General features: G+C 35.5%; 1 protein-coding gene across 1 annotated transcript in view; it reads right to left on the bottom strand.

The window, feature by feature from the left end:
* The window catches only part of ptprua (protein tyrosine phosphatase receptor type Ua), a 320,172-nt gene that overhangs the window by 98,550 nt on the left and 200,741 nt on the right, over window positions 1–20,881 (bottom strand). Inside the window, exons 6-8 of the mRNA XM_067411023.1 lie at window positions 19,042–19,219; window positions 8,345–8,638; window positions 1,916–2,239 (exon numbers count right to left, since the gene is read on the bottom strand). Coding sequence (XP_067267124.1) covers window positions 1,916–2,239; window positions 8,345–8,638; window positions 19,042–19,219 — 796 coding nt within the window. The remainder of the gene's footprint in view (window positions 1–1,915; window positions 2,240–8,344; window positions 8,639–19,041; window positions 19,220–20,881) is intronic.

The following is a 20,881-nucleotide window of genomic DNA, read 5'->3' as shown; positions in this document are numbered from 1 at the left end:
ATCAGTACGGCTCCGCAGCGCAGATGAATCTAATGTTTGCTCACCACATCGGTGTGGATACTGTACGTCGGAATCACAAATTCTATGTCTTGGAAGTGTGACCAAAATGAAAATTTTCACTGGAAAATGTCATCTGTAACATGTCTGCCACTTTTTTTGAAAAAAAGCATTACAATCGTGCTACCAATGAATATCAGTGATTACATCTAATGATCGCTTAGCTCAGATCACATCAAACCATGCAAATTATTATTATCGTTATACTTTGTTCTCAAATTGTTAAAGTTAACAACATCAGCATTGTGTGACTGTGTATTTAATGTGTATTAGTGTTACCTGTATATTTTAATTTCTGTAGCCACTCCGCAGTCTGAAGTTATTTGCTTTTGACTAGGGGTTAATCTCCAGTTGTCACTGATGATTGTCATTTGGACCTTTCTGGATTACAATCCAGGATCAAAATGATAAGTTTAATTATTCCAGCTGCTTCCAGAAAAGGCAATAAATGTGTAACGAAGCTGGACTCAGGCAGGGATCCAATTGCAAGCTTTTATTGAATGTGAGCGTGGTCATACAGGCAGGGTCAAACAGGAACAAACAGGTACAGCAAGGGACAGGCAGAGTCGTAGTCAGGATGCGGGCAATGATCAGGACAGGCAGATATCATTCACAGAACAGCAGACAAGGCAAGGGTCAGGACAGGCAGCAACGGGTCGATAACGGGTAACAGGCAGGAACGGTAACAACAGACAGGCAGACAAGATATAAACGCTCAGAATTGTACACAAGGTAAACAAGACTTCACCATGTGGTGGTGTGTGTGTGAGTCTTTTATAGTCCAGGTAATGAGCTGCAGCTGTATGTGGCAATTGGTGATTGGTTTGGAGTGTGCATGTGACAGGCAGGGAGGATTATGGGAAATGCAGTCCAGGAACTGACGTTCACAACAAAATGATCCGCTACCAGCAGCATCCTCACATGCCATATAGCCCACTAGCTGGGACTTCTTCTTCATGTAAACAGACGTGATCTAATGACACAAAGACTAACGGCTGCATGCTCAAATTTCCCATGGAAACCCACCAGTACCGATCTTATTATAAAACATTATTATAAGCTTAACGTTGTGAATCAGGCTAAGGTAACGAGATAGTTTTGAAAGCTGGCTGGTTATGTACTTGCTCAAAAATTTATTTTGGATAATGTTTTACCAAAAAAAGTTACGGACTGCAGCTTTAACATGAACTAACAATGAACAATACAGTACTTCTACAGCATTTATTAATCCTAGTTAATGTTAATTTCAACATTTACTAATACATTGTTAAAAATCAAAAGTTACATAATTAAATACCTTTTTTCAAATACTCTGTTTTCAATCTGTTTCTCACATAAATTTTTTATATGGCTTTAGAAGAATTGGAATGAAACACAAGTCCTTTGTAATAATTTTTATTTTGTTTTGTTTTGTTTATTGTCAGTTTTTGCAATAAATCCCTCTGACTCTATTTTTTCATCTGCCTGTTACATATTTTATATAATTTAGAAGTTTAAGGTAGGGGTGGGGGCATATATTATATATATATATATATATATATATATATATATATATATATATATATATATATATATATATATATATATATATATATATATATATATATATATATATATATATATATATATATATTTATATATATATAAATCTACAAAAGTATACAGTATGAGAATATATACTAAGTATATAATACTATTATAATAGCTTAAGTATAAATATTAACAATGTATAGAATACAATATATTAACTATGAATAGTTTGCAAATGATTTGTAGGCACTTTTTTATTATATACCTATTATATGTTACTGAATTTTGATTTCACGGTGACCAAAAAAAAAGAAAAATCAGTACTCACTGTCTTCCTCTGTCTGAAAGGTCACTTCTCGGCTCTCTTTCTTGCCCTCTGGATTGGCCAGAGCCAGCCTCACGTGAACGGCATGGAATGGTGGTAGATCCCGGAGTGTGAAGCGGGAGGTGTTCCTCTCCACCGACAGACACTCCCTCACTGTGGCGTTATTCCCACCAGCTCCTCCCCCAGTAGCAGTTGAGTAGCGGTAGCACAGCGACAGGGAGTATGTATGACAGCGCGTCAGGTTGTAGCCGACCGGCTCCCACTGTAGTAGCAGCTGACGAGGCTGAATTTCTGAAGCCGTCAAACCTTTGAGGGGACGCATGGGCTCTGGAATAGACAAAAAGAGGAACTGAATTATGCACATTTCCACACAAATTTGAGTTTGCTGTTACATGTTGCTAAGCTAATGACACATGCGTAATCTAATAAGCATAAAACAAACACCAAGTGGAAAGGTTTTAAATACAGTACTCAGCGTAAATGAGTACACCCTGTTTGAAAAGTAACATTTTAAACAATATCTCAATGAACAGAAAAACAATTTCCAAAATGTTGACAAGACTAAGTTTTACATAACATCTGTTTAACTTATAACATGAAAGTATGGTTATATATATAATATATACATATATATATATATAATAATATAACTTGGAGAACAAAATTTTCAGTTTTACTCAAATTAGGGTCATGCAAAAATGAGTACACCCCACTGAAAGTCTCTGGAGTAAAACTAAATTTTAGACTACAAATGTCTAATTTAACCAGAATTCAACCTCAGGGAGTCTAATTATTCATTACACAGGTATCCAGCAGACAGTTGACTTTAAAAGGGTGTTAAAAACCCCTTCCCATTTCATGCTGTCAGCAATGGCACCATATGAAAGAGAAATGTCACAAGACCTGAGAAAGAAAATAAGTTATTTACACTAGAAAGGTGAAGGCTACAAGAAGATCAGCAAGGCTTTACTTATCAGTCGAAATACTGTAGCAAAAGTGGTACAAAAATTTTAAAAAGATGGAACTACAACCATCTCATGGAGATGCCCAGGCCATCCACAGAAGTTAACACCTCGACCAGAGCCTCTTCTGATGAGAAGGGGGTTGAAGAAAATTGGCATGCAAGTTCACTGCACTTATCTAAAGAAGTAGAAACACTGCAGAGGAATGGCATGCATGGGTGCCTTCCACGAAAGAAGTCTCTCCTAAAGCCCAGGCACAAAAAAAGCCTGCCTAGAGTTTGCCAGGGCCCATGCTGACAAAGATGAAGACTACTGGGACTCTATACTCTGAAATGATGAGACCAAGATAAATGTTTCTGGAACTGATGGCTTCAAAACTGTATGGCATCGCAAAGGTGAGGAATACAAAGAAAAATGCATGGTGCCTACAGTGAAACATAGTAGTGGCAGTGTCCTTATGTGGGCTGCATGAGTGCTGTTGGTGTCGGGGAGCTGTATTTCAACGACGGCTTCAAGAATTCACAGATGTGCTATACTGCAAGAAAAGATGCTACCATCACTCCGTGCCCTTGGTCGTCGTGCACTTTTCCAACATGACAAGGATCCTAAACACAATCTAAGGCCACTGTTGGATTTCTGAAGAAGAACAGGGTGAAAGTGATTCATTGGCTCCTGATCTGAACACCAATCGAACACCTATGGGGAATTCTGAAGAGACAAGTTGAGCATCACTCTCCATCCAGCATCCAGGCTCTAAAAGAGGTCATTCTTGAAGAAAAAGATAGATGCTCATTCCATGCCTAGAAGACTTGGTGCTGTCATTAAAAATCATGGAGGCCATACAAAGTACTAGATGTAGTAGTTTTTGTTGTGGGGTGTACTCATTTTTGCATCACCCTAATTTGAGTAAAACTGAAAAATGTGTAATCTAAGTTATATTATTAACTGTACTTTCATGTTATAAGTTAAACAGATGTTATATTAAACTTAGTCTTGTCAACATTTTGGAAATTGTTTTTGTGTTCATTGAGATATTGTTTAAAATATAATTATATATATATATATATATATATATATATATATATATATATATATATATATATATATATATATATATATATATATATATATATATATTTTTTTTTTTTTTTTTTACTGAGCTTGTTACAGTGCATTATGAGATTTTTGATTAACCATTAAGATAAAAAAAAAAAAAAAAGCTTATAGATCTGTGTACGAAACGATGCGATGATTGAGACCGTGGTAACCATATAGTAATGTTCTGGCATCTTGCATGTTTGGTATCCACTACTCTTGACCAAATTAATATTACAGCAACCAAAGACTTGTGTTGTAGAGTCTTAACTGTTCCACCATCAACAGAGGTGCTGTGTTTTGTTTATGCTTGGAAGGCTGCTTCACAGAGCGTCATTACAACTTGTTCAGTTTGGTTTCATACACAATGCATAGAATTTTTGTAAATGCAGTTGTCTCTACCGGCTGTGGTTAATTTGTTTGTGGAATGTGATAGTCACTCCCGTAAGTTACTGAACTCTGTTTGTACAGAACATGTTTAAGCTCTAAATGGTGAACTGACAACCAAATTTAGCTGTACTGTCTACGTGGCCAATAAGATTTGTAATATGCAATTAAAAAATAAATATAGTGAATTTCCATTTCATGGAGACCATAGATAACCCATTTTTAATAGTATATACATGTGATGCTTAGAAATCAGTTAAAACAATTCATCTTAATTCACTGTTAATTCTTAAGTCTTAATTAAGCTGACAAAACTTTGGAACAAATTTGCAACTTTAAGTAGAGCATATAGTTCAAAGCTAACAGATGGAAAATAAGACAAATCTCTGAATTAGAATTTATGGGTTCTTTATACAATCATAAAATTGTTTTCTGTTGGAAAACAGAGCAATTCATGAACTGCAGATGGATGGAGCCAGAGAGAAAGAACAGTTGACCTTCTCACTAACAAGTATGAAACTAAAGTTAGAAAAGTGGTTAAAGAGAGCAATGAAATAAATTTAATAGATAATTCAAACATTTATCATTACATATAAATTATTTTTAATATAGTTCATATAATATATTTCTCTGCTTCCTCTCTCTCAGCGCAGATGCGATTAGAGCTGCTATGAGTTAATTACATATGTCATGTGTGAAGGCAGGGGTCCTTGTCTCTATTTCCTGTCACTTTAATTCCCTCTATCTAAGTCTGACATGTATTTCCACCCCAGAGAAAGAGAAAGACAGGAGACGAGCCCAGTGACTCCTGTGCCTTTGTGTGTGTGTGTGTGTGTGTGTGTGTGTGTGTGTGTGTGTGCGTGCGTGCGTGCGTGCGTGCGTGCGTGCGTGCGTGCGTGCGTGTGTGTGTGTGTGTGTGTGTGTGTGTGTGTGTGTGTGTGTGTGTGTGTGTCTAAATATGATAGCACTTGGCATTATAGGAAAATAATCTGGTAACACTTTACTTTGTCTTTATCTATAATGTGTTAAAACATATTCATAATGTGCGTTATTACGCATTATATCTTTTAAAATAAATGTATCCAGAGTTAAAATGCAATGCAAAATATTTGGAGATTGCTTATTACATTCTTGTTACAAACTGGTAGTTTGTCATGTGTTTTAATTCATTATAGCTTTTAAAGGTGTAAAAATGAATAGATAAGTACTATAATAATTATAACAGTTAATTGTTCATGAGATCATAATGCTGTATATTAAGGTGCATTACAAGGCATAATGAACATTAAAAATACTTTTATAGTGGATTATATAAAGGCAAGGGTTTCCAATCAATCAACTTAATAACTAGTTAATTTTGTCATAACAAATAAAAGTAAACTGCCTAGATGCATTCTGGTAACAAACATTTTATTTTACGATTCATACCTATTATAAATTAGGGGGGAATTGTTATGAAAATGAATGCAAAAACTCACAAAAAAATAGACTTCCTTGTTCTCATGCAAAAAATTAATTTCTTATGTTTATTTATTTTGATTTTTAGGAGTGAAATTTGACCCTGATGTTTTCGTGAGACATTTTGTTTACACTCAGAGCTGCCTGAGAAAGTCAATGCCCAGTCAACCCTGCTGTGAATGCCCGCAGACCACCATACAGACCCCCACCTCCGCCCTCCCTCAGAGTCCTTAAGACAAATCAACCTGATTACACTAATTAATGAGACACATCTACTAAAACTCCCACAGGCCTGATGAGGAATGGCCTAACAGCTGGATATGACACACACATACAGCAAACAGAGTCACACATCCTCTGAGAACTGAAGTTTGACCTCTGATATAAATTTAATTTGTTTCACTCAGAAAGAGATACAGTGAAAGAAAATCACAGAGCAAAGGGGAAAAAAAAAAATAAAGACAGAAAATAATGTGTGCTGGCCTTTAGTGTCTTTTATGTAATAATAAGGTACAAGCTGGTTTTGAATATTTTTAAAATGTTAATTTAGCATATATCTAATTTAATCAAAATTAATTTATAAAAGTTAATCAAACTGCCTAATATTCCATACAATATTTCAATAAATCTTAAACAAATTAAATAATTATTGTCAATATAGGGGCAGAATGGTGGCTCAGTGTTTAACACTGTTTTTGCTTTCAGTTTGCATGTTCTCCGTGTGCTAGTGTGGGTCTCCTGCCAAGTCCAAAGACATGCAGGTTAGGTGAATTGGAAAGTCAAAAATTGCCTGTGTAGAAAAACATTTATTTCATGAAGTGATTTTCCCCTCACTTTCAATTCTTTTCCTTCAATGAAAGGTTAGATTTTTACTAATTTTTATGAATTAAAGATGAAAAGGATAAACGATGCAGATTTATTTGATCATATTTACCAAGGGTGTCAATAATTCTGACCACCACTGTATAATATAATAATATAATATAATATAATATAATATAATATAATATAATATAATATAATATAATATAATATAATATAATATAATATAATATAATATAATATAATATAATATAATATAATATAATATAATATAATATAATCAGATTTGGGTGTTGAAGTCTGAATTGATGTCAATCCATGGACACACAGTTTCAGTCATAATAAGGTTATGTTAGCAATATACCTACATGAAAATAACTTCTTGAGCGGAGGAAAAGATATACAATATTATATTGCAATATAAATATTTAAAGATATACATATAAAATTATGCAGAGTAATAATCCAGTAAAAAAAAATAAAAAAAATAAAATAAAAAATAAAAAATAAAGCATAACAACCTCTACCCCAAACAGTCATCAACAGCAGGTACCAAAAATAAAGATGTCTGCCACAGTAGCAACATGTATGCAGTGTTTTTTCAGGGGCTGTGCTTTTCTACTGCAACTGGCAACCAATATAAATAGAGTCTCAGAGCACCTTTGACAGTGATACATTACAAAGTCCAAAAGCGAGGTTATAACACAAGTACATTTATACTACAGTTGGGTCCAGTTTACCTCAGCCAAACAAAAAAAGAACACATACTCCTGAGAGAATCAGAGTGTAAAATGTAAATGTGATTATACAGTACTACTTGACTCTGTTTGGCTCAACTTATTTCAACTTGAATAAATAAAATCAAAGCTTTAAAATGTTGTGGCTTTTAATAAATGTTTTCTATTGTTGAGCACATCTATATGCTGGAGTACATATAAAAGTAGCTTTACTATGATGTCCCATAATTCATTTTTTAATCTCATTTTCTTTCTCATGAGATATTTACATTTACATTTACATTTATGCATTTGGCAGACGCTTTTATCCAAAGCGACTTACATTGCATTATACTATACATTTTTATCTGAGTATGTGCAATCCCTGGGATCGAACCCATGACCTTGGCATTACTAGTGCCATGCTCTAACCACTGAGCTACAGGAAAGCTACAGGAAAGATATAATCATTGTAGTTGCCAAATAGGTAGTATAGAGAGTATGTATGAAAACAGCTTGCTATAAAAGCTTAAAATCTGCCCTCAATTTCCATTGAGTGGTATTTTTAATTAAGATTTAAAAATGAATTAAGGAGGAAGAAAGCTAGACAAGAAATCTAAACAAGAGTAGCTAACAAGAAAGACGTAATTTTATAATAATGATTATTTTTATATAAAGGAACAGCTGAGCAATGCACCTGCTTCTTATTTAAGTAATTGCAGATGCATTTAAAATATACAATGGATAGTTTTGGTCCTGGATGCTGATTGGTCAATAAAGTGTTCCAGTTGTGTGAAAATGTACAATAACAACAAGTTGTTAACTAAGTTTCGAGTTTTAAAGATGAAACTTCATGGGAGAAAAAAAAAAATGTCAATGAATAGTGTGCAAAAATTCATCTCATCAGTCATATATTTAATGCAGTAAACATAAATCCATCAGCTTGTCTGAGATTTAAACCACCAACAAGCAAACCTTAAGGCTCCATTTACCTGCACACTTGGTTCTGCTGACCAGCGGGGGTCCAGGCGGTCCAGTTCCACCTTCTCCAGGCCGGGTGAGAAGAACGCTGATGCGATACTCTGTATCTGGTTCCAGGTGCCAGACTTTATATGTTAGTGAGTTGACTCCGTGTGTTTCAGACCATGGCGAATGACTGGCCCTGTACACAATCTCTCTCCGGATCACTGGCCCGTCACCCACAATAGAGTTGGTGTTGAGCTGGATGATCAGATAGGTGGGGCCAGAGCGCAGCAGCTGGGGTGGAGCAATCGGTGTGGGTGGGACTACAAAAGAGTACAGGAGGAGAAGGAAAAAAAGTTTTGAAACAGGGTGCATTTGAACAGGAATCACCCTTTATTTCAGTAGCCCCTCACTGCAGAACACAAGATCCAGGGGGCGGAGACGGTAGGTTTAGGGATATGTAAAGTGGGAGGAGTTAGATCCAGATTCAGGGGGTGGAGGTTTAGGAGTTGAATCTGGATCCAACCTCGCCCCTGGATCTCGTGTTCTGCAGTGAGGATCATCTGCTTTATTTGGCCTCAGTCTGTATTAAAGGGTGATATAAACTTCAGGTGTTTGCTTCTAATCTTCTTCAGAAGGATCTGCAGCTATACACAGAAAGAACCAACACAAGGTTTGACAGGGTTTGACTTTAGCACTTTTAACTCTTATGTCAACAAATCTTCTTTAGGATTATCTATCCAACTTATATTGCATTACTGTCACTTTAGATAAGCCAAATTTATGAACATTCTTGTTGAAGTTTAGTTTTTTAGTTTAATAAAACATGTGAAGTTTGGGGCAGATCGGACATTGTATGCCCGAGTTACAACAACTTCCTGTTTCATGGCAAAACAACAAACTTTGCCAGGCCGCCACGAACACGCCCTTCAGCGAAAACTCCAGATCTTCGCAATTTAACGTTTCAAAGGCCTTTAGATTAGACTGACCAAATATGATGTTGATCTGATTAAAGCTCTAGGAGGAGTTCATTAAAGTACAACGCCTAGAAAAGGCAAAAACTGCCCAAATTTTGCAAATAAAATTCTAAATATCTCACTTCCTGTCGGTTTTCAGATTTCACTCCAACAGACTTTTTTGTAAGTATTGGGCTGTTAGATGTGTTTACCAAATTTCATACCTGTACGTGAAACGTAGTGTCAGGGGCACTTCGTTGAAATTTTGTAGGTGGCGCTATCGAGCCATTTTGCCACACTTAATTCTGAAACCCATATCAGACGTAAATTTTCACCACTTCTGACGTATCTGCAAAGTTTCATGAGTTTTCGAGTATGTTTCAGCCCTCAAGAAAGTGATTCACCTTACATGGCGAAACATCAGACTTTGTCGGTCACCACGGACACGCCCTTCAACAAAAACTCAAGATCTTTGCAATTTAACATCTCAAAGACGTTAAGATTAGACTGGCCATATATGATGTTGATCTGGTTTAATCTCTATGAGGAGTTAATCACAGTGTAAAACATGTCATTTCCTGTTGCCCCCAGGTGGCGTTATGACTGTAACTGAATATTGTCATATAGATGTCTTCAGGTCAGGACTCTAATAAAACATGTGAAGTTTGGGGCAGATCAGACATTGTATGCCCGGGTTACAACAACTTCCTGTTTCATGGCGAAACATCGAAATTTGCCAGGCCGCCACGGACATGCCCTTCAGCGAAAACTCTAGATCTTCGCAATTTAACATCGCAAAGGCCTTTAGATTAGACTGACCAAATAAAAATAAAAATTTGGCAAAAACTGCCCAAATTTTGTAGAGAAAATTCAAAATATCTCACTTCCTGTTGGGTATACAAACTTTGAACCCAGGGGCTTTTTTGTCGGTATTTGGCTGTTACATCTGTCTACCAAATTTCATAACTGTATGTGAAACGTAGCACGAAGGGCGCTTAATTGAAATTTTGTAGGTGGCGCTATCGAGCCATTTTGCCACACCTAATTCTGAAACCCATATCAGATGTAAATTTTCACCACCTCTGACGCGTGTGCAAAGTTTCATGAGTTTTTGAGAACGTTTAGGCCCTCAAAAATGTGATTCATTTTGGAGAAGAAGAAAATTTTGGCTGAGCAATTCCAATAGGGTCCTCACACCATCGGTGCTCGGGCCCTAATAAATCAAGTGTAAAGGCGAACAAAAAATATATTAAAAAAAATATTGTTTACAATAAACTATATGAAATTATATGAAAAACATGTACATTCCAATATACTTCAGCTTGTCAAGTTTTGAGTTAAAATCTTCCTTTATCTAGCGACTCTTGTCTGAAATGTGTGTCAGCGTGTTTTTATTTTGTCAGGGTGTTCACTTGGTTATCTAACAGTTATTACAATACAATATATAATAAACAAACCAAATGAAAACAACTGTAAAACAAATAATTATGCAAGTGGAATTTTGACTTATACCAACTGTAACCAACTATTCTATTAATACATTTATAAAGGCACAACAAGACATATACTTCATCATAATAATGGTTATACATGCATTTATATTATTGTTATAATAACTTATTATTGCAAATCACATGTTCATAATTCATTATATATCCCGATTCATTGTTTTAATAAATCAGTCAGATGCGGTTCCATGAATGCAAAGATGCATCATGCATTGTTATTATAATTGTAATTAATTATTAGTAATGCAGATTTATTTCAATGTTAAATAAGTGAATTGTTTTATATTGTTGATAATAGCCTTATTGATTAATCTTAAATACTGTGATAATACAGTATCTAACCTATAAATGCATCATTGATGGCTCTAAAGTCCCCCTGCAGTCAGTAATTGTAACCCTTAAAACTCATCTTTTGTAATCAAAATGACATTTATTTGTAATATTTTTTTTTTCTGTGAAAATAAATTAATCATGCCTTAAATTAGCTTGAATGTAGCTCTATACCCTTGTTTCATTAAGTATACATGGATTAAGAATACATATGCAAATTAGTCCTCATCTCCACCCAATCACACCTTTAGTAAACGCTACTACTATTCTTTAAAAAGGGTTTTCGTGTTGATTGTGATCACTGTGTTAAAATGCCCACAGAGCATGGAATGAAAGGAAAAGCCCCGTCCCGCATTTTGACGGATTGGTTATTGGTTTATGATGGTCGGAAACAGGACCACGTTTTTCAAACCACGTTTTTGAGACTCTTTGGTACACTGCAGTTTTATTAAAAAACAACAACATAGACATATAAAGAACATTAAAAACCCCAGGGGTTCTTCAAGTAAAGAGAACGTATAGGATGCAATTTTCCTAATGTAAATGTTAAAAAATCATGATGATGTACTCATCATGCATTACAGACGAATTAATTTATTTGGAACTGAAATATATCTGCATTAGTAATCAATCATTGTAAACTATAATATAATAACAATATAACAATGAAAAAAAGCATATTTTTTAATACATTAATGGAACCATAAGACTGACTAATTAATACTATATCAGTGTATAATGCTTTATGAGCATGGACTTCATAGAAAAATATCAATGAAATGATCTCAGATTAAAGTAAATTACAAAAAAAAAAAAAAAAAAAAAGCTGTGGGAGGTCAGATAGAAGCAGCTTTCATGCATTAAAAGCATATTTAGCATATTTCCCACAACATTCAAATTTAATCAGTGAAAGCTTTTTTACTGATATCTGAGAGTGTCAGATTCAAATAAATTAAACTTGTACCATGATTGCTTATTCTTTCTAATCTCGCAATTTAAATGAATCATCATCTCTGTATAAGACTTTAAATATTGTGGTTAATCATACTATGTGCATATAAAGCAAATATGAATCAACAAGTTAATAGGAGCATAAATGCAGAAACATGCCTGATCGCAGAGTTCCATTACAAGATTTCTGGCCAGTATTAAATTCATTCCACAATGAGAATGAGTAAAAAGTATCTGCCTCTCACGCTTGCCTGCTGACAATAATTGCAAAGCCACTGAGCATATTTAACCCCCCATTGGAAAGTGGCATTTATAAAAGTTGCAGTTGGTAGACCCTTCTACTTCCAATCGACTTGGACAAGATGTTCCAGGACTTGATGCATCTGTTACTGTATGTATTGCAGAATACAAGGTATAACTGGTTGAACATCTTGGCTTGACAAATCTGGAAAATGTATAAAAGTGATGACAAATTTCATGCTCAAAATAAAGCTGAATTGAGTCTTCTTTTACTTATTTTTGTGCTTCAATAGATAAAGATCTATGGTTTTGCATAAAAGGACTTCATCTTGTTAGAGTTTATTGTTGTTTCTAAATCATGTTACTTTCTACCGGGTGTCTGTTGGAGTAGATAGTGCTGTGAATTGTTCTTCACATGCTCAGTGCTAAAAGTGACATTTAAAACTTAAAAAAAGGCTCAATAAACAGTTGCATAGAGCTAATTATTACAATGTGTGGCTGATATCAAGCACACGACAAAGGAAATCTTCAAAGAGAACGTTTAATTCAGTAAACAGCACAAACAGGAGAATAACTAGGTGAAATTGCCAACCAAAAAATACCATAAACATTCAACAATGCAAGACAACCTAGCAAGATATGTTCTTTGCATCCCAGTTCTTTGCAGAAAGAACATTCCGCCTTTGTGGTCAGATTTTGGAGGAGAGACGTTCGGTAGCCTACTGAAACGTCAATCAGTGACATTCTGTTCTTGCGTGGATGTTAAAAAAAACATTTAATTTTGCAATATAGCGAGTAAGCAAACAGTTTTCATATATTCGTATTTTTAGCTCAGCCTATAGTTTTGAGGGACAGATGTTGTATTTAATTTAGCCTATTTTTTGTTGTGACATTTTTTCTCTGTAACATTTTTTACAACGTTACAGCCCTGCCTTTTTCTTTTTTTTTTCTTTGTTGTTGTTGTTGTTGTTGTTATTGTTGTGAGATTGCAGGTACAGTGGCTCCTCCTTGATGGGCAGGACTCCAGTGCTGATTATGGGCCGCACCTGTGGCACTCTATTTAAGAGGCTCATGGATTTGAGCTCACTCTCTCATATCTTTGTTTGTGTCTTTGTTTGAAGAGTGGGTTGAGATTTTGTGTCCCTTTTATTTTGTTTCCACAACTCCACAAACCCAATTTTCCAACTGTGATTTGATTTGTTGTTTCTTTTTTATTTTTCTTTAATATTTTGACACTAGACATTATTTGAATAATTTTGAATGAACTTATATTTTCTTTATTGAATTCCTTTTTGTGAAGTGTCCTCTTTATGTTGTGACTTTGAGCCGGGTCGCAACAACAGTGTTGACAGCATCATAAGACAAATAACAAATAAAAATCTTGTATAAGCTATCCAACATTTTATAATCGTTATCTCCAGTCACTCTCTTTATTTAGGAGAAGATTAAATGTGAGATTCTGGAGAAGAATGAAAAATCTAAATTCAGTGGGACCCATTGGGTCAGGAAAAAAAAAATCATTACAAGCAGATAGTGGGTGAACAGAGTGATTTTTTTTTTTTTTTTTTGCATAATAGAACCTTGTAGGAGCGGGATGAAAAAAAAAAACACACAAAAAAAAAAAAGGGAGAGTGATTTACCATGCAGACCTCTAGTACCCAGTCCAAAAGGAGGGGAGCGCTACGGAGACCACACCCTGCCTGAAGGGAGGTAATGTGTGGAAGTACACATAGGGAGGCATGGACGATTGCGGCAGGTGGTGGCAGACTGCGGGCATAAGTGCACCACAATTGCACGCTCCACCTGTGGAATGTCCATGAAACCCTTGGCGGCCCCGCTATTGAGGGTAATGAGAGTGGAGGAGGCAGAAGAATGGCTTTGGGCAGTAAAAGGGTCCTTCCATGTTTTCTGAACCTCCTCATGCAACTCTGGAAAGAAAGGCACTGGAGTGGCACTGGGCAGTGAACTGGGCACCGCACCCAGGAACCAATCATCCAACCACGAGTGCTCGGGACATGGTGGCGGGTTCCCCTCGAGCCCAATGCCCACAGTTGCCCGGGAAAGCATGGATGTCAACTCTGAATCTGACTCGGCACAAGCAACCACCCCAGAGGGGGGCAGCTTAACCTCGTCATCCTCTCCAGAGGACGAAAGCCCACTCTCTGATACAGCGATCGACAACAGCTCCTCATCCGAAGCGCCGAATGAGATACAAGGTCCCTCACGTGAGGGACCCGCGTCAACATTTGGCAACTCAATGGCACACTGCATGCTACAGGAGTGGGAGGTTTGTAGGACGAAGAAGCTCCCATTGTAACCCTTAAGTCTCCCAGAGTGCTAACTAAACTCGTGGCTGATACTAAAATTAGCCTTATTGTAATGTGTTACTAATATTCTGACAAAAAAAAAAAAAAACACATTTAAAAAAAAATAAAAAATAAGTAAGCAGCATAACCATTTCCAACTGTAAATATAAAAAAAAATGAAGGTTCATAAGCACCAAATCAGCATATAAGAATGCTTTCTGAAGGATGTGACACTAAAGACTGGAGTACTGCTAAAAATTTTGATCTGCCACAAGGTTATAATCGTTAACGAAAACGACCAAAAAAACTAAAACTAGGTGGGAAAAAACATTGTTGTTAACTGAAATAAAAATAAAAACGAGGCATTACAAAAAAACGATAACTAACCAAAAACTGTAATGTGTGTTTGGCAAAACTAACTAAAATAAAATAAAATTATAGATTAAATGTCCTTAGTTTTCGTCTTTGTCAATGTCTTTCATAGAGCAAATAACGTTCAGCTGCATTTCCTTTCCCTGCGTCTCTCATTCATGCGTCTCTCTCTCTCTCTCTCTCTCTCTCTCTCACACACACACACACACACACACACACACACACACACACACACAGCCCCTCCCCTCCGTGCACACCGCGTCTCCATGAGAACAAATGCTCGACGTTGAAAGCAAGTTCGCGAAAGGTTGGTATCTCGTGAACACCTTTACACAATCACACATTAAAAAGTGATATAAAAATATTTTCAATTCTGAATATAATAATGTCGACCCGAGAAGCGACTGCTACTTTAAAAAGTAAATAGTCGCAAGTTTGAGGTAAAATGCACTGTCAATGTCAAAACACTATATAAGCTGTGATTCAAATATTAAATAATGTTATGTCTTCTTCAATCCAGATAAGTAGGCTATTGTATAGGGTAAATTTAGTATAGGGTGTGAAAATTGTACAGCTGTAGTATTTGTATAGGGTGTGTATTCCCTCATTCTCATCCATGCACACTCACTCACACACACACCCACGGCACACACACACAATAAAAAAAAAAAAAAAAATTAAAAGCTGTATTTAAAGGGTTTTTTTTTTTTTTTTTTGCTATTTGTCATGTTCATTTCTCAGATTGAGCTCCCTGACAATCTGACAGAAATGTCTTGTTGTGGCTCAAAAAATGGGTTGAATACATGCGGTTCATGTATGTCTTCTTTAGTCTGATGGCTCTTTAGTTTTTTTTTACTGGCACACATCATTACACATTTTGAACTTACTGTGGAGTGTTTAGAATGTTTACATATATGTGAACATTTGTACATTTTATGTACTGGTTTTATTTTTGAATGAATATTTTCTAAAATTGTATGATGTTTTTGTTGAGTTGTTATCATTACACAATACTTTTTCTGACCTTTTTGAATCTTGCCCCTGACAAATAACCCACATTACAAAAAAAAAAAGACTAAAACTAGTAAAAACTTTAAAAAAAAATAAAAACTTAAACTAAACTAAACTAAACTAAACTAGCAAACCCACTTTAAAAACTAATTAAAACTAAACTGAACTTGTAAACAAAAAGTCAAAACATCAATAAAAATGAAAACTAATGAAAAATGCAATAACCTTGATCTGCCATTACAGGAACCATTATATTTTAAAATATATTAAAATATAAATAGAAAATATATTAAAATAATAATAGAAAACAGTTATTTTAAATTGTAATAATATTATCACTATACTTTTAATCAAATAATTATGTATTATTCACATGTGCTTCTAATGGAGAAGTTAGTTAATAAAGTCCAGCAGTTAATCAAAGTTGAAAATCATAATGGAAGGAGGCCTATTCTTAAAGGGTTAGTTCACCCAAAAATTAAAATGATGTCATTAATGACTCACCCTCATGTCGTTCCACACCCATAAGACTTTCGTTCATCTTCGGAACACAGTTTAAGATATTTTAGATTTAGTCCGAGAGCTTTCTGTCCCTCCATTGAAAATGTATGTACAGTATACTGTCCATGTCCAGAAAGGTAATAAAAACATCATCAAAGTAGTCCATGTGACATCAGTGGGTTAGTTAGAAGTTTTTGAAGCATCGAAAATACATTTTGGTCCAAAAATAACAAAAATTACGACTTTATTCAGCATTGTCTTCTCTTCCAGAATCCTTTCCATTGAATTGAATCCATTGAATCCTTTCATCTGTCGGCGTTGGTAATGCACTTTTACATCATTGTTTTTGGCGATTAGGTCATCCGCGACATGCACATTTACGCACCATTTTAAAAAATATAGCAATACCAAAATACAAACAATGTAGAATAGCTTGAATACAGCGTGTGTCTCCCTCAGACTGTAAACAAAGCTCGAGCGCACAGGATAACACGTCAGCAGCATCTTACGTCAGCAACGTCACTGCGGAGTCATGAACCCGGATTGACAACAGACCCGGAAGAGAAGACAATGCTGAATAAATTTGTAGTTTTTGTTATTTTTGGACCAAAATGTATTTTCGATGCTTCAAAAACTTCTAACTAACCCACTGTGTCACATGGACTACTTTGATGATGTTTTTATTACCTTTCTGGACATGGACAGTATACCGTACATACATTTTCAATGGAGGGACAGAAAGCTCTCGGACTAAATCTAAAATATCTTAAACTGTGTTCCGAAGATGAACAGAGGTCTTACGGGTGTGGAACGACATGAGTCATTAATGACATAATTTTTGGGTTAACTAACCCTTTAAATTCTGACTATGAAAAAACAGAAGACACGATCAGTATAAACTGTATGAATTTTCAGATTGAATCTAATGACTTAGTGAGTCTAATGACTCATCCACCCCCACTCACTCCCCTCACTCCACCAACTCACTGATTTGTGTGTTAAGCAAATCAGAATTTAAATGTTAATATGGTAAGTAAAGTTTCATGACAGTATGTATTATGATCTGTATGGGTTTGATTTGGTGTGTTGCTCTTTTATTCGCAAGCGTGCATGTGTGTGAGTGTGATCAAATTTTAGACTGTGACGCAAATACAGCACACTTCAGCAGCTAATAACGGAAGTTAAATAATAAAACGTAGCCAATTTGAAGTACGCAATTCACCCCACACAACAACAGTGATTACTCCTTTTGTTTTGTGGATTTTCAGTGACATTACCTCAGTTCCAGTAGAAACATGAGTCATTCACTCTTTCAATCATGCCACCATCACAAGAGGCACTTGTAGGGAGCAGAATCATTACTAGGGCCATAACGAGGCAGCATGGGGTCATTTGCATAACTGATTGCCCCAGTAATTCCGTTATTTTTGGGTGAGATATGTCTCTGATTGGTGGATATGACTGTAATCAGTCCACCGGTTCTCTCGAGTGCTCTAGTCAAATTGGTTACAACTCACTCAGGCTTTTGGCTTTTGCTGAAGAGATCTCTAGGTGGGGATGTGGTGTTACAGTAAATCAAGGAGACACACTCAGGTGTGGTGTTTTGATTGGATGTTCAGAGGGATCAGAAAATTCCAGAATGTTCTGTGCTTTAAGAAGATAACCTGGTGATAGCAAAGAATAATGGCTGACTGCTAGCCTGATAAAACTGATGATATATGGAATTTGTAATTATTGGAATTGGCCAAAAACTTTTCTTTTCTTAAGTATAAAGTCTGGAATTTATTGTTCATTATTCTAGTAGAGAACTTTCTACGCAGACATAAAAGGGGCCATCTGACATTGATTAAATATTTAATTTAAAACAGCATAATTTAAAGGGTTAGTACACCGAAAAATGTAAATTCTGTCACCATTCATATCCTATTATATATATCATCATTTGTATTTGCCAATGTGTGAACAGCTTGTAATGAAACTTTAAAAATTAGACATTCCCCGACTTCTTGGGTTGTCTATGAAAGCCTGTAGACTGATTTTTATGTGAAGGACTCTGAACTTTTTTGCTGGGAAAATTAAAAGGATGTGATTTTTATGTGAGCTCCTGAGAGCCTTTCTTTTGTTCATATGTGAAAGAATGCTTATATAATGTTCAGGCTAATGCTGAAAGAGCTACTCCTGTAATGTCAATGTGTCAAAGAAAAGGGATTAAATCAAACAGTCTCACATAGTCAGATCTATGGTCTCAAATATACTTTATAATTACACATCCATCAAATCAGAAATAAGCATTCAATAGCTCCATGCATCACTGTAAACCCTAATGGTGAAAATAATTAATTGGTTTGAGTAGGGCAAACTCAAATTAAACAATTTGTTCAATCAAATTAACTTTTATTAACTGATGATGATGTATACCTCATTTTTTTGAGTTTTGCCAACTTATTCGGGTTTACAGCGTAGACATATATAACACATTTTAAGTTATTTATAAAAACACACATGTAAACAAGTAAACCTAGGACATAATTTGAAAGAACATTTGACATACCTCTGACGATTAGTTCTGCAAAGTTTGACACTGCAGCTCCATATGTTGACTGAGTGATGCATCGGTAGAGGTCCTGCTCTGCACGTTGGGCTCCGCCCACCTGAAACCATGCAACCAATCGGCGCTCTCCTACTGATGACGTCACTGAGTATGGGGACATCAGAACACCGTTACGCCTCTGAAAAAGAGATAGAGGTATGTGATGCAGATTTTTTTCCTCCATGTGATCTCACTGTCTTGTTAATCTTTATCAAATATATTTACGAAAGCAAAACTACTTTTTACATAAAAAAAAAAATGGATATGCAAAACATGATCAGTGAGATACAAGTCATTAACAAATTTATATCAGGTGTCTGCAAATGTTTGGATCACTCTTTTCTTGACCAAAGCAGCATTAAGTTTAATTATGACACAAAAACATAAACACAAGCATTTCCACTAGATTCATGCATGACAACAACACTTTTGTGAAAGATTTTCCTCTTTAATATTCATGATTAATAACTCCACATATCTCTCATTTGGTAGTATGGGAAGGCAAATTCAATCCTTCCTTCCCTGGAAAAGTAAAGCTGGAAATATTGTAATTAGTTCTGAATACATGAATGACAGAGCAAAGCCATATATAATAATTGTTATGTAATGAAAGTTTTCGTAATAGTTTACAAAAAGGTTTCAGTATCTGCATTAGTTAACGTGAACTAACATAAACTAACATTAACTAATAGGACCTATTAGTCAATTATTACCAAAAGTCTCTTTTTACATGCTGTATTTTAAGTGAATATATTTTAATGATTGTAAAGGAGTGATATACAGAACAGCTGATAGACAATATGTGTATTAGCTATCACAAATTGCTTTATGTAATGCAAAGATTTAGTACTGGTCTTTTATTATTATTATTATTTTATTTTTTTATTTTTTTTAAATATGGATGTGGTTAATTAGGTTTAATTTTCAAATAAAATTATTTTTGTGTTAGGCTACTTCCATATTATATTTCTGACTGGAAGGCATAAAATGCCTAAATTCCCCACTCTGAGGTATGAGTTTCAAAGGTGCCATGTTGAAGGCAGTAAAATAACTAAATAAAATAAAAGCAATTATTAGTATTTGGTAAGGCAAGGCAATAATGGCAATAATGATCATTATTATAATGACAATAGTATTTCTTAATGTTCATGGTTTTTACGGGGTTGTCTATCCATGATTTACTTTTTTTCTTTTCTTTTCTTTTAATTATTTATTTATTTTTTGGTGCATAAAGAGCAAAACAAAACTCAAAGCTCTCATAAAGAACTGGCATATATTGATTATGTTTTTAGCTGTAATGATGAACACCATTGATTGCCTCCGTTATTTAAATCCAACTAGCATCTCTGAATAGCCTATAATATGAGAGAATAAGGGCAGAAGGTTTCAAGTGCATCAAACTAGTGCTGTATTGGGATTGAGATTGTGATGCAGGTCACCCAGAAAGCGAAGGAACACATTGGGCCCTATAATACACCCGGCGCAATGCGACGCAAGGCGCAGCGCAAGTGTGTTTGCTAGTTTGCGTCCGGCACCGTTCGCGTTTTCCTGTTCAGCGCCACGTCCTTAAATTAGTAAATGCATTTGCGCCAGTTAGTGCGCCCATGGGCGTGCTGCTCTAAAAAAGAGGTGTGTTCAGGCACATTGCCGGCGCATTGCTATTTTAAGGAGCTGAAAATAGACTACGCCATAGACCAACTCAAACCTGGTCTAAAGTCTAAAGTCAATGGCGCAATATTTTTTTGTTAGAGCGCGTTGGTAGAAACTGCACCTCTGGGCGCGTCCACAGTGCGCGTTGACT

This window comes from Chanodichthys erythropterus, chromosome 15, assembly GCF_024489055.1.
Source record: "Chanodichthys erythropterus isolate Z2021 chromosome 15, ASM2448905v1, whole genome shotgun sequence".
Taxonomy (NCBI): Eukaryota; Metazoa; Chordata; class Actinopteri; order Cypriniformes; family Xenocyprididae; genus Chanodichthys; species Chanodichthys erythropterus.
Note: the sequence above shows the minus strand (reverse complement) of the source record. Positions and strands in the feature narration are given on the sequence as shown.